Here is a 13274-nt window from a genome sequence, read left to right as displayed (position 1 = left end):
CAGTGACTTGAGAAGACAAATGCCATCACTCCAAACATCCTTCCTCCTGCTGGTACCCAGCTTGAAATACTAAGCAGCATGTGGGATGGTCAGGAATATCTCTTTGGCCACTTTGGGTCCCCTGCCCTGGCTGTGTCTCCTGCCAGCCTCGTGTGCAGCATGACCCCAGGGAGCTCTGTCTTGGCAGCTCCTTCCCTAGTGCGGGGTGCCCAGCTAACACAGCCCTTGGCTCACACAGATCCAAACTGCAGAACTTTTCATCCCTCATCTTGGCCTCAGTTCCCATAGCAGAACTCGTGTTCCCAACGTATCGGAAAAATAATATTAGGAGAAATGGGGCAACTGAGAGACTGGATAAAAAGTGCTTTCTAGCCTTATGGCATCAATCTCATAGAAAGGTGAGGCATTAAAGGTGTTACATCCAGTGCCATAGTATCAGAAGCCTTTCCCTTCTTCATTCCGATGCCTTATGTTCGTTTTTTCACTAGTCACATACTTCTGCAAAACTTGTGAGTGTCTTTTCATAGCAATCATTAATTCTTTACTTTCTGCAGCCTTGCCAGAATGCATCATTTTTCAACCAATCATACAGCATTTCTAAATTCACATTGCTGCATCTTCATCTTTTCACTAACTTTAGAACAAGTTCTATTGCTACGTTTGAAAACCTTTTGCTACCTTACTTAACGTATTGCCTGGCTTACATAACTCGTCTTTCTCTTTGCTTAAAACATATTTCCATTTCAAGTGCAAACCTCTATTCCTCTTTCCTGTCTGCTTCACTTTTTAGCTTGTAATTCTAAAGGCCTTCCCTAAAGTCTCAGGTTAAATAAACATTGTATCCATCTCTACCTCTGAGCCTGGATGCACAAGGCCCGGAGAGCTCCCTGGCCTTTGCATTTCCCACAAGCGAATGAGCAAAGAGCTCATTTCCCATTTCCCAAGGTGTAATGGTTTCGTTTGTTTGTTTGTTTCCGGGCCAATGTACCAATAATGTAATAGTTTAAGGTTTGCCAATTTTAATATCGTTACCTTTTGTGGTGAACTAGAATTAGGAGTAAAAGTAAAGCAGGCCAAACACTTACAAAGGGAATAAAGAAAAAGACTTTATTAACTACACAAAGAATAAGAATAATAAATTCAGAGCAGATTTTCAGACCAGCTCTTCTTTCCCCCTTTGTTACAGCTTAACAACATGCAGAGACACTTCCGTCAATTTCTTCCGTAAATTATCTTTTCCTGTTCACTTTAGGGAGAGGAGTTTCTTTTTCTTTAGCTATAAGGATCTTTTACTAAGAGAGGAAATTGCCAGTCCTCTTTTGACTCCACTTGCTCAGGATTCACAGCTGCCCGGGATCTGCTGTCAGGAAACTCCTCCCACTTCACAGTCTGTTCACAACTGAGTTGCAGGCCATGGTAAAAAGTCATGGGGTATTACTTGTAAGGATGAGCTACTCCAAGGCAAAAGTTCTCTTTAGCTCACTTCTCTCTCTGTTTATATATTATTCCCAGGAACAGAGATCCCCCTCTTTTCCTCAGGGCAAAGGATTCTTCAAACCCTTTACACCTTGCTCCACCCCCCCACCACCCCAGGTCTCTCTTTTTTTCCATGGTTTAAAGAAAATGTTTGTGAAGCACAGTCCACCCCTATAACTTACAAAAAAGATATTTCAGCCCACCTTCATGGAGTCTCTTCATTCTCCTTCCATTTAGAAACTTAGCTTTGACTTCATTGACTTTGGTGTATCTTTTCTGTTCTTCTTCCTCTCACCCACGGGAAGATGAAAGGCGGTAAGTCTTATCTGAGCATTGGAAAAAAACTTAAAATCTCCCACAGAAGTTGCAGGAGATGGGCCCGGCCATGCTGCAGCTGTGTCAGGAGCTCAGGCCGCCCAGGCCACGCTGGAGGGGCAGGACGAAAACTGCAAAGTCCAGCCAGAGGAGAAATGGGTGCCAAGGCTCTGGCTCCATGGCTTTCTTCCGGCTCTCACTGCACCCGGCTCCAGCTGCAGGCCGGGGGTTCTCCCTCTGCCTTGCCCAGCACACAAAGCCGTGGGGGGCTCTCCCAAACGGGGCCCAGCTGCCTCCCCCCAGGCCGTGAGGGCGGCCGGGCGGGCTCGGCCACCCCAGGGCTGCTCCCAGCCGGGGCAGGGCAGGGCCCCGCCGAGCCACGGCCGCACCGGGAAAAGGCGAGGATCCCAGCAATGGGCCTCTCCTCCTCTTGACCACTGGGGCCCCTGCTTAAAGACGGGGCCCAGCAGCCTCTGGAGCTTGGCCCTGTGCCTGGCCCGGGCCCCATACTAGAAGGGACCGGTGCTAGGCCAATGCCACACCTTAAGAGGCCGAAAATGCAAGAGAGCGTTCCCGGGGCTTACCTGCTTCAAATGTGATGCACGGAGCAAACCGACTTTTCCAATTCTTTTCTCAGGCTGTCAACAACTAAACCAGCCTCCAATTGGTCCCATCAATCCACAGAGGAAGTTCTCATGGGGAAAAACTTGCTAGTGGGCCCGCCCGCCAGGGTAAAACCAGCACACACGGGGAGGCAGGTGTTTCACATCTCCAGGACATCAGGGACCCCTCAAGCCTCACAGTGACTTGAGAAGACAAATGCCATCACTCCAAACATCCTTCCTCCTGCTGGTACCCAGCTTGAAATACTGAGCAGCATGTGGGATGGTCAGGAATATCTCTTTGGCCACTTTGGGTCCCCTGCCCTGGCTGTGTCTCCTGCCAGCCTCGTGTGCAGCATGACCCCAGGGAGCTCTGTCTGGGCAGCTCCTTCCCTAGTGCGGGGTGCCCAGCTGACACAGCCCTTGGCTCTCACAGATCCAAACTGCAGAACTTTTCATCCCTCATCTTGGCCTCAGTTCCCGTAGGAGAACGCATGTTCCTGCTGGACACTCACCTGCGCCTGAGCCTGTGGAGAAGCCTGGCTGCCTTCCTCTCTGCCCAGGGCAGCACAGACACTCCCAAACTTTCCCAGCAGCTGCCACACAACCACGGCCACAGCGGCGTCCCCAGCAGTGACACCCCTGCTCTGCTCTGTTTTGCCCTCTTCTGCTCCTCTATTCACAGCTAAAAGCCTGTATCTCCACAAGGAGGTTTGTTCTGGAGGAAGACCTCCACCCACTTCCAAACTGACTCCCAAACCCCATCCCTCTATCTTCCCATGCTTTAGAAACACCTGACCATTCAGACTCAAATTTACAACTTATTCACAGAAGAAAGGGAAGCTTCCAACACAGTGATGGTTTTACAGTATTTATTTTGACTATCAGCCTCAACTATCTACAAACTACAATCTACAAACTACTCCTTCCACCCTACAAACTCAAAAGAACAACAAACAACAACGGCCTCTTGCACGGCTAGAATCTTCTGTCAGCCATAAACTGCTGCGCTGCCATGATCAGAGGCGTCAGGCTGGAGGTCGGCTTGGCTGAAGTTACAAACGGATGCTGCCCAAAGAGAAAAAGAACAAATGAACTTCTGCTTTCCTCACAGGCTGAAGCAGCCTTTCTCTGGCTACCAGAGACACAGAGAAACGAGGGCAGTCTGTGCACCTCTGTCTCCCTGTCCAGGACTTTCCTGCCACAGGCAAACATGGCTTCCAATTCCACAAATGCATGAAGCCAGAGGTCTGCAGCTTAAGGAGATTTAGTCTAATTGTCATTGCAAGGCTCCTTCCAAGCCATGGCAGGCCGGGATTCTCCTTGTTTTTCCTTTGGAAAGCCCCCAGAATGGAGATTCTTAGGAGCGGGGCCCACCTGACGCCTTGGACTTGAGCAGAGGAGGAGCCCCTGGCAGTGGGTAGCTGGCACAGCCTGTAGCTGCTCTGCCTTTTACCTGCAGAAGTTCCTGGGCAGACCAGCGCCTGTCCTCGTCTGTCTCCAGGCAGCAGTGCAGAAAGTCTCGCAACCAAGCCGACTGCTGCCTGGGCTTCTGCAGCTTCGGGGTGCCCCCGGTGCTGATCAGCTGTCGAGCCTAGAGAAGAAGGCAACGCCACACTCCACCTGTCTCCTTCGCACCCAAAACTGCTCACCCACACCCCGCTGGCCAAGCTGCACTCTCACAAGTGGCCCTTTCTTCCCCGCCAGAGGCTGCGACATGCCTTTCCCACCCCAACCAACTGAACCCAAAGCCAGAGGCAACCACAGCCAGTCCAATGTGCAAAGGCTCCTGCCTTCAGCCCTGATTTCATGGGCTGATTGGGAATCAGGAGCAAATCCATCAGCAAAAGCACACTCGGCTTCTCCGAGGACTGACACCAGCTCTACCGCCAATTTGGAAGAGGGACTTTGGTCTAACTCTACTCTTCCCAAGGATTCTTCCGTAACATGCAGCTTGGCGCTGCTCACTGCTCCCTTAGGCAAAGCTGCCAGCAAGCAAATGGCATCAGCGTACTTTGGGCCGTTCCGAATTCAAGGGCAAGGGGAATAATACAGGGCAAGAAGCACAAGAGACTATGCAGCCCTGGAGCTATGGTCTTCAGGTGTTACCAAGCTTGGCAGGCAGAAGAACGGGGGCAGATTTTCTTAGAGGGACAGGAGCATCTGAGAGAAGTTGCAGCGCACCGTGCGGGAGGTTTCCATCAGGTAAGGAGAAGCTCCTTCCACCATCTCCATCCCCACGATGCCAAAGGACCAGATGTCCACTTTGGGGCCGTAGGGCTTCCTGGTGAAAATTTCAGGCGCCATCCAGTAAGTAGTCCCGACAGCCGATCTGCGTTTGCTCTGCTCAGCCGTGAGCTGAGCAGCGAGGCCAAAATCAGCTGAGGAGAAAAAACACACTCGGATCAAGCCAGCGTGAAGTAGGAAAGCAAAGAGAAGAAGTCCCCACTCTCCCAGTGCCCAAGAAGGCAGTGTGGAATCCAAAGGGAATGCAAACGGGAATGGCATGCTGGCATTCCTAACAGCTGCAGCTGAGGAAATAGCAGATGGGCCACTTAGCAAAAGCCCCCCGTTTCACACAGTGGCTTTTAGTTCCCTGAAGCTCCAGACTGAAACTGCCTTGCTTGCGTGAGGGCACACACAGCCCAAAGCCCCTCCTGACACCTTCTTCCCTGCCACACCGCCCTGTACCTTGTGGCTGTGCTCTGCGCTTGCAGCAGGGCAGCCTGCACTGCCACAGGCACCACTCTTGGGCAACTGGAAGTCACTCAAATGCACCCCCAGCCCACAGCCCACCACGGCTGGGCCTGCCCTTAACAACACCCACCCAGCTTGACAGATCCATCCAAGCCCAGGAGAATGTTGTGGCTTTTGATGTCTCGGTGGATCACTTGCTTGCAGTGAAGGAAATCCAGGCCTTGCAGGCACTGAGGGAGGAAAAACAAACAGGAGATCTGACTTTGTCCCTCATGCAGTGTAGTGGCACATCTGCAAGACTGACTTGCTGGGGGACGCCGAGCCATGGCAGGCAAGGCTGAGGGGAGGGCAAGAGCTTGCTGCTGCAACATGACGACAGCAGGGCCTTTCTAAGAGAGGGTGTATTCGCTTTGAAAGAGAAAGGGCAATGCTTTTTCTGGCCAGTGCCCTGCAAACACAGACTGAAGGAGCACCGCTGCAGTGCCTGTGCTCTCTCCAGCCAGATGACAGCAAATGCCTTTGCAAATGCCCCTTTGGGTGCAAAGCTCTCCTTGGAGGCTGAGCTCTGGCAGAGTCCTGTGAGTGTCTCTTTGTCTTTGCCACTCGGTTGACACTGTGCCAGCAGCACGGCTGCTCTTACAGGGAAGGAATGCAGCACACACAGGCAGCAGGCAAGTGTTTGCAGAGGCCAACGCAAACAAACGCACTAGAAGGGCCCGCACCTTGGCAGGCCCTCCAGATGCACTTGCCCCCGCTCTGCCAGTCACAAGAGATAGGCAGAAAGGAAGCTCGGAAGATGAAATCAATCCTCCCCTTCCCACCCATTCCACCCAAGCCATGGCAAGCACCAACGCAATCCCTTACCTCGCGGGAGACAGCTGCTATCTCTCCTTCTGCCATTTGGATCTCCCTAATGACATCGTGCAAAGACCCTCCGTCCATGTATTCCATCACGAGCCAGAGTTCCTCGTGCACCAGGTAGCTGAAAGGAGGAAACAACCACCTGCAGGTGAATGCGTGCGCTTGCGTGACCTGATGGACCCTTTTGTCCGTGTCTCTCTCCGAGGAAGACAGGACGAAGGGAATAGGCATTCACAAGGCTCTACAGGGCTTGAACTCTGTGCAGTAGAAAAGACTGCTTGGTATGCACAGCTGTGCAACAGGCCATGGGAAATACCATCTCCAGTGCTTTGTCAGAACTCAAGAACCTTGGGGGAAAAATCAAACAGCAAACCCAACAGGACAATGGGCACGGAGGGCAGGAACTTGGAGGCTGCTGACGCAGTAAAATTGGGCCGAGACCTGCTCTTTGAAAGCGCACTTCAAACTAGATATGCCGCAAAAGATAAATGCAGCCCCCATGCAAACTCCTCCAAGATGCTGTGGATCAGCCCAGAAAGGGGAAGGAATTAACAGCTCCACCCTCTGCCAGCAACCAAAGGAGTGCTTGAACCTCTGGCTTGCAGCACGTCAGTGACCCTTCACGGCAGAAGAGCAGAACCACTCACCTGTCTACATAGTTCACCACATTGGCGTTCTTATTGTCCCGCATGACCTGGATTTCATTCACGCACAGTTCGTTGCTCTTCACTTGCAACAGACTGATTTTCTTTATGGCCACCTAAAACGACATGCAAACCATGGATCAAAGAAGTCGATGGCACAGGAACACAAGGCCAACAGGGACACTGTGATTTTGGGATGATACAGCTGCGCTGTGCCAAAATGCCTTGGGACTGGACATCAGAGGAACCGGAAGCTGAGCTTGCAAGAGCCCTTTACACTGCTTCCTTGGTCGCCACTCCCAGGACACACAGCCAGAAACCCTTTGCCTTGCAAACCTGGCAGAAACACAGTCTCAACTCTCCAGCTCAAAGCTCTAACCACCCTCGCTGCACCCACATTCTTCCCCCAGGGCCTCACTTTATCATCCCCATTTTGAATTCACACACCACTTGCAAGCAGGAAACAACTTAGGCCTAGGAAAAATGGAGCAAAACTCCTGGGAAAGCTTGGCCATTTCTAGGGGGCTTGATCATTACTCCGGTGGCCACCGGCATTCTTCACTGCACAACAACTGGGCAAACCCTTACAGATATGACAGATAAAATGCCGCCCTACAAACATCCTGACCGTCCCCCCCACCCCACACCCCCCAGAGAAATAAAAACCGACAGATTTTATGGAAAAATTGTTGTCATGATGAGAACATCATTAAGGACACATCAAAAAAAAACAAGGCTAGCACATCCTCACTTCAGCAATTTTCCATTTGTTCTGCTAAAATGCTTTCTAGCACACCAGTGACATTTGCAATTCCTGACTGATTCTAAAAAGAAATAGCTCATGCCTTGATCCTCTAGCGATACACACCAGGCTCTGAGCAGGGCTTAGGCCCTCGAGAGACTCCTTGCAGACCTCTCTCTCTAAGCACAGTTCCCAAGGGCAGCACTGCACGTGCCTAAGGAACTACCATCAAAATTCCCATGGATTTGCTGACAGCGCGAAAGGAGAAGTCGGGAACCGCGAGCCAAAGCCCCAAAGGGCACCGCCATTCTCTAAGACACCGCCTTGCCACTAAGAACCAGCTAGCGTGTCCTCCTCAGAAAGACAGCCCTTGGCCTCCTTGCATTGCTTGCGGCAGCTCAGAAGGACACAGTCTGTCCCCACTGGGCTTGGCAGGCAGACCCTGCTCTGCACTTCAGTTGCCTTTGCAGCAAAGCTCTAGTGGCGACCCAAAGCTCAGGCACAGCTCACAGCACAGGGGAGGGCACTCGAGAGCTGCACAAGCTGCAGCACCGCTTGACACTTACCTCTTCTCCTGTGGCAGTCTCCACTGCCGTGCACACAGTGCCGAAACCCCTAGAAACAAAACAGCAGCAGAGAAAGGAGAAGTCCTTTAGTCCCTGCAGAAGCCAGACACTGTGGCCCAAGGAGGAAAAAGAGGCCAGGGACAAACAGCAAATGCACCGCGACACATTCTGCTCTGGCTCCTTTCCCCCTTTCTCTTTCTGTGTCCGTGCGTGTCTGTGATTTTTCCAGACACACACACACACACACACACACACACACACGGCCGTTGGGCCTGCTCACACTTCTCCTTGCAGTGGATGTGCCACACTCAGGCACCTCCACACAGGCCTTCTGAGAAGCCTGAAGCCATGTCACAGACATCAGAAGAAAACCTCTCAACACACATCCTTTCTGCAGCTGACAAGGAAAGTAGTCTCCAGCCACAGCTGCAGCCACAGGCAGAGCAGGCACAGGTCTCCACTGCTGCACACACAAATGGAGAAGTGCTCAAAGCAGAAGATCCTCAGACAGCTGCCTTCTGGCTCCAGAGCCATGGGCAGCTGCTTCTCTTGGGTGCAGCAGACACAGGAAGCACTCTACTTTTCAGGGGACTTCTTCTACATTTGGCTCCTCCCAGAGGAAATGTTGCAAATCAATCCCACTGACAGTCAGCAGAGCTGGCTTTCAGTAGGGAATAGCTTGGTGCTTTCTTTGCAGGAAAGGCCGCAACCCCACGGGATCCACGAGGGCTCTCCCCTCAGGCACTCGATGCCTTTTCCTCTAGAGTGCATTGGCATTGGACACGGGCCTGAAGCTTTGGCTTTTGCCACCTCAGCTACAAAAGAGAGCTGCTGCTTTTGTGTCTGCTTTTGGCTTCTAGACTAGCTAGGTGGTCATCCTGACCACTGAACCTTGTTTTCAGCAAAACGCTGGAACAAAGCTTCCTGAGAGCTGTTCCCTGACAGCCCGCAGCTGCTACCTTGACCTTGGAGGCAATGAAGCTTTTCCTCCTTTCATTGCCACGGATCCTGTATCCTTTTGGGACACAGAGAAATGATTTGTCCCAAGAAAAGCGGCAAGAGGGGGAAAGACACTTGAGGGACAGGAGATGTGCCAGGTGCTGCTCCTTGCTGCAGAAAGGACCATTCCAGCATCCAGGTGTCTTTGCCATGCCTTCAGACCACAGCTATCAATGCTGACCAAAACTGAGACATAGCAGCGTCTCAGCGCAGCGTCTGCACAGCTTTGCAGCTTGCCTGACATCACTCCGGCGACAGGTGACAGCAGCAAAGTACACAGCCCCTCCCTTTGAAGAAGCACCTGTGGCTGCACTCACCCTTTGCCAATAATTTCCAGTTCTGTATATTTAGCCTCCGGATCTCCTTCGCTCACCAGCATCCCTGTAAAAACCCAAAGGAAAGATGCTCACTTCAAAACTGAGATGCCAGCCTGCAGCAGATCACCAAGGCAGCCCCACTCTCTGGCACACTGGGCCCTTTCAACTCCCTCACTGGACAAACAACAACACCATTGCCGCACCAGCACCACCAGCAGCACCACCAAAACAACAGCAGCAGGACAAGCAGCTCTGCAGCACATACGGTCTCTAAGCACGTGGAGAAACAGTCCAAGGACACAGAGATCAGAAGGCCACGACCAAGACAAGTGAGTGTGGTCTATAAAACCCAAACCTTTCTGTTCTTGGCCATGAACACTCTGCGCCATTCAACAAAAGCTGGCATCCTTGCAAGCAGCAAAGGCACCTTGGCTTCTGCAATCAATTTGTATCAACAGCTGCCCGCTCCAGAAGCGGAAGAATAGTGCCCAGTGCTTCCAGCAGAGGCATGATCTCCGCCTTGAAGCAGCACTTTACCTAAACAATGCCTTTCTGGCTTGCAAGAGCAGCAGCAGCAGCTGACGTTGCAACCTATTGCCATGGGCCTTAACAATGAGGTTCCTCAGCCTTCAGGAGAGGCTATGATCTGAAGATGACCTTGGCTGTGCCCCACAGGAGCTGGGCCCCACAGGAGCTCCCTGAAGCCGCCTCATTCACAAGGTCCCGGCCTCCTGCTCAGCCACAAACCATCTCTCTTTTGCCTTTTGTACTGAGGCGAGCTCAGGCAAAGCCAAAGCACGCCAGGCTGCCCTCAGAGGCAGCAGCAAGAGCCCGCTGTTCCTTCAGCACCTCCAAGCACAACAACAGCTCCTGTGTGGAGGCCGCAGCAGCCGACACTCAGCCCAGCAGGAACTGCAGGTGGGACAGCTCACGCTGACACACGATCACACAGGGCACTGCTCCAGCACACAGGCATCACAAAGGACATACTCAGCAGGGCCAGGCACTCGTCCTCTGTCCTCTCTCTAAGCAGCTGCTCCATGCTGCCCGAGGAACTACTTGTGCTCCAGGTGCACGAGCTGCTCGCGCTTGACTTTCCAGCTTGGGGACAGGAGGCTTCTTCAGAGCCGGCAGCTGCAGCTCGTGCCGGCGCCAGGCCAGAGGAAGTGGAGCTCTGGGACAAGAAACAAATTTGGGTCAGAAACACGCCTGCCACAGATGCCCCTCCAATCCCATTTCAAATGCAAGTCCCTTGGAAGATGCTGCTGGCCACATCCTGGGCTCTTCACCTCTCGGCTTTTGCTGCCCCCTTCTCTCACACAAGGCGCAAATTCCAAAGGCTGCTTTTACCCGATGCACAACATGACCCCAAAGACACCGCTGACCAAAGCAGGCGCTTACTGATGTTGGCTGCTCAGGCCGTGGGCTGACAGCAGGGACAGGTTCATTAGCACCTTCCTCCTCTTCAGCCTCTTCCTTGACTCCAAGTTCAGCAAGAGCAGGGGCTGGTGCTGCCCTTGGGCTCTGGGCACAGACAGCAGCGGGAGGGACAGGAAAGAACCTGTCATTCAGAACCTGACAGATATTCAGCTACAGGCCCCTGCTGCAGCTTAGCTGCTCCTTGAGCTCCCCACAGCTGCTGATGAGCAGGGCCAGGTCCCTCCAGGGGACAGTGGCTCCTCCATATCCTGCAAGGCTGTCAAGTGCATCTTTGCACGGCTCTCCTCACCAGAGATAGGGAGCCTGCACAGCCACTGGCCACCAAGGGCCTCACTTGTACCCCAGCAGCATCCCAAGACACCCTAATGCTACCTCTTGTCTCTTGCTAAGAGGAATTCACAGCCCCTATCAGAGTGGTGGGGAACGGATGCCTAAATGTCCAAGTTCCACACCCCTTTCCCAGGGGTGAAACACTCTGCAAGTGCCAGAAAGATTCCAGCCTGACTCAGCATCTTCAACTACGCAGGGGAGGTGCTGTCTGATCAAAAACTTCCAGCTCTCCTTTGCTCCAGCCACAGGGCCACTCCCAGCTGCCACTTACTGATGCTGGATGCTCAGGCCCCACAGTAGCAGCAGCTGCAGCTTGGTGGGCATCTTCCTCCCCTTTGGCCTCTTCTTCAGGAAGATGCGCAGCCGCAGGAGGCTCTGAGGTTGCTTTTGGGCTCTGCAGACAGACAGCAACGGGAGGGACAGGCAACCTTCTTGATATTCAGCTCTAGAACCCAGATGCACTAAGGAGGAATCATCTGGATTCTAAGTTGCTCAGCCTCCAGCTAATTGGACCAATCAGAGCAGACTGCGCTCTCTTGCACAGGAGAAATTCCATCATGCATTCAAGCAACGAGCAACCCCACTTTCCACTGCTTAAAAGCTCTGAAATGGAACTGGGCAAAACAGACACACATCCTCCACACATTGCTGCTGCTGCTGCTGCTGCAGAGAGCCCGCACTGTACTTTCATTCATCCAAGCAGGCTGGCACTGGACTGCAGCAGGCCCAGCTCACAGCTTGCTCCACAGCTGTCCAATGCTACCAACGCCAAAGGCTCCTTTCCCACTCACCCAAGGGCTGGATTCTCTCCAGGCACGGGCGATGTGACCTGCAACACACAAAGGAAAAAGAACCCCATGCTGTGAGAAAACTGCCCGCTCTGGGAAAACCCACCAAAAAGTCAACCCAAAGCCAGAGCATATTGCTTTCACTCCATGCCTCCAGCAGCAAGCCTCGTGTCACACAGCAAGCAAGACAACAGCACAAAGGATTGCCTCGTGTCTGTCTTTTGTCCTCTTTGGCCACTCAACCCCCAGAAACCTGAGGCCCATGAAGTCCAAGTTCTGAAACAGTCATTGTTTCTGCCCTGCCCCACCCAGCAGGAGCTACAGCTCGTCTCCTTCCTGTATTTCAGTTTTCTGAAGAGATGCAAGCGTCAGGTGCCACGAGCTTGCTGAAAACTTTTGCCCAGAAACGCTTCAGCCCAAGCCCTTTAGCCATGGTGGCAGTTCTAATGTGACGCCGCACAGCAACACCTCCTGTGCCCAGCAGCATACCGGAACTTGTCTGAAATGTCTATTTCAAGGGCCTTTCCCAAGCTGATTCTGTGATTTCCTCACAGAGGGAAGGGCTCTTTCAGCACACAGGAACTGTCAAGTCCCACACACATGTGCTGGGATGGGGGAATGCAGACAAGAAGAGGCTTCCCCTCAGTCCTGGAGAGCAGCGCAGTTTTTCCAAGCGCTCCTTCTAAGCTCTCCCTGTCTTCCCCTCTTAGAAGTTGTCATTCTTGAGCCAGCAAACGCAGGAGATTCCAGACTCCACTGCCACAGGCCATGCCGTGTGGGGAGAAGAAGCCCAGCAGGCTACATTACAAATGCAGCCCACGCCCCGCTGGCTAGAGACACCCCCTTGTCAGCTGCAGCTGCTGACAGCAGCTTTACCCAACAAAAGGCCTCTTCATGGCCTTTGGCCTTCCATCTGCTGCACCGAATAGAAGCGCCTACTTACGTGCCAGGTGGGTGAAAAAGTAGCCAGAATAAGCCACGGTAAAAGCCGTGCAAACTGCAGCACACACTCTCTCCATGGCGGGAGCTATGCTGCTCAAGTCGGCACCAGACAGCACTTGTGGGGACAAACAAAAATCCTGCGAGAGCTCTCAGGGTGCAGCTGGCTGTCAGAGACCTCGTCGATCAGCAGGTTGCACCTGCAGGGAGCATGCCAAAGAGCTGCTCTGCCCACTGAGGCCTCCCGTGCCTGGGCACAGCAACTTTGCCTTGACAGCGCTGGGATGCGGCCGCTGACATCACAATAGCAGCTGCTCTAGGCTGCCTTGTGAAGTCACGCCGAGAAGCACACCTTCTCACTTCAGCTAAGGCCAAAAGGCACCTGCAAAGTTCTCCTCTGCTACAAAGCAACACAAAAAGGCCGCCTAGTTCCTAAGCTGCTGCTCAAGGCATCTGGGAGTAACACCAAGAACACAGGAAGCCCTTGTAGCCCACGCTGAGAAGCTGAACACGGAGAAGGGACCATGATGATGTGAGGAGAAACCAAAAAAGAGAACA

General features: G+C 52.9%; 1 protein-coding gene across 1 annotated transcript; it reads right to left on the bottom strand.

Moving 5' to 3' along the window:
• Positions 1-3371: 3371 nt before the first annotated feature.
• LOC134056934 (serine/threonine-protein kinase PAK 3-like) lies at positions 3372-12796 on the bottom strand. Its single transcript, XM_062513894.1, has 11 exons — positions 12721-12796; positions 11725-11818; positions 10314-10393; positions 9220-9283; positions 7904-7952; positions 6599-6711; positions 5955-6072; positions 5221-5320; positions 4578-4774; positions 3850-3987; positions 3372-3461 (listed from the first exon to the last, which is right to left on the bottom strand). Exons 1-11 carry the CDS (start codon positions 12794-12796, stop codon positions 3372-3374), a joined length of 1119 nt encoding a protein of 372 aa, XP_062369878.1.
• Between the last annotated feature and the right edge of the window lie 478 nt (positions 12797-13274).

This window comes from Cinclus cinclus, chromosome Z, assembly GCF_963662255.1.
Source record: "Cinclus cinclus chromosome Z, bCinCin1.1, whole genome shotgun sequence".
Taxonomy (NCBI): domain Eukaryota; kingdom Metazoa; phylum Chordata; class Aves; order Passeriformes; family Cinclidae; genus Cinclus; species Cinclus cinclus.
The sequence above is the reverse complement of the archived record's forward strand: the minus strand, read 5'-3'. Positions and strand labels throughout refer to the sequence as shown.

Excerpts from the sequence above, each read along its gene's own strand:
- LOC134056934 (XM_062513894.1), bottom strand. The coding sequence starts at position 12,796 with ATGGAGAGAGTGTGTGCTGCAGTTTGCACGGCTTTTACCGTGGCTTAT. Across the intron at positions 6,712-7,903 it reads AGACTGCCACAGGAGAAGAG|GTGGCCATAAAGAAAATCAG; the intron begins GTAAGTGTCAAG and ends ATGTCGTTTTAG. Across the intron at positions 6,073-6,598 it reads GTGGTGAACTATGTAGACAG|CTACCTGGTGCACGAGGAAC; the intron begins GTGAGTGGTTCT and ends TCCTCCTTTCAG.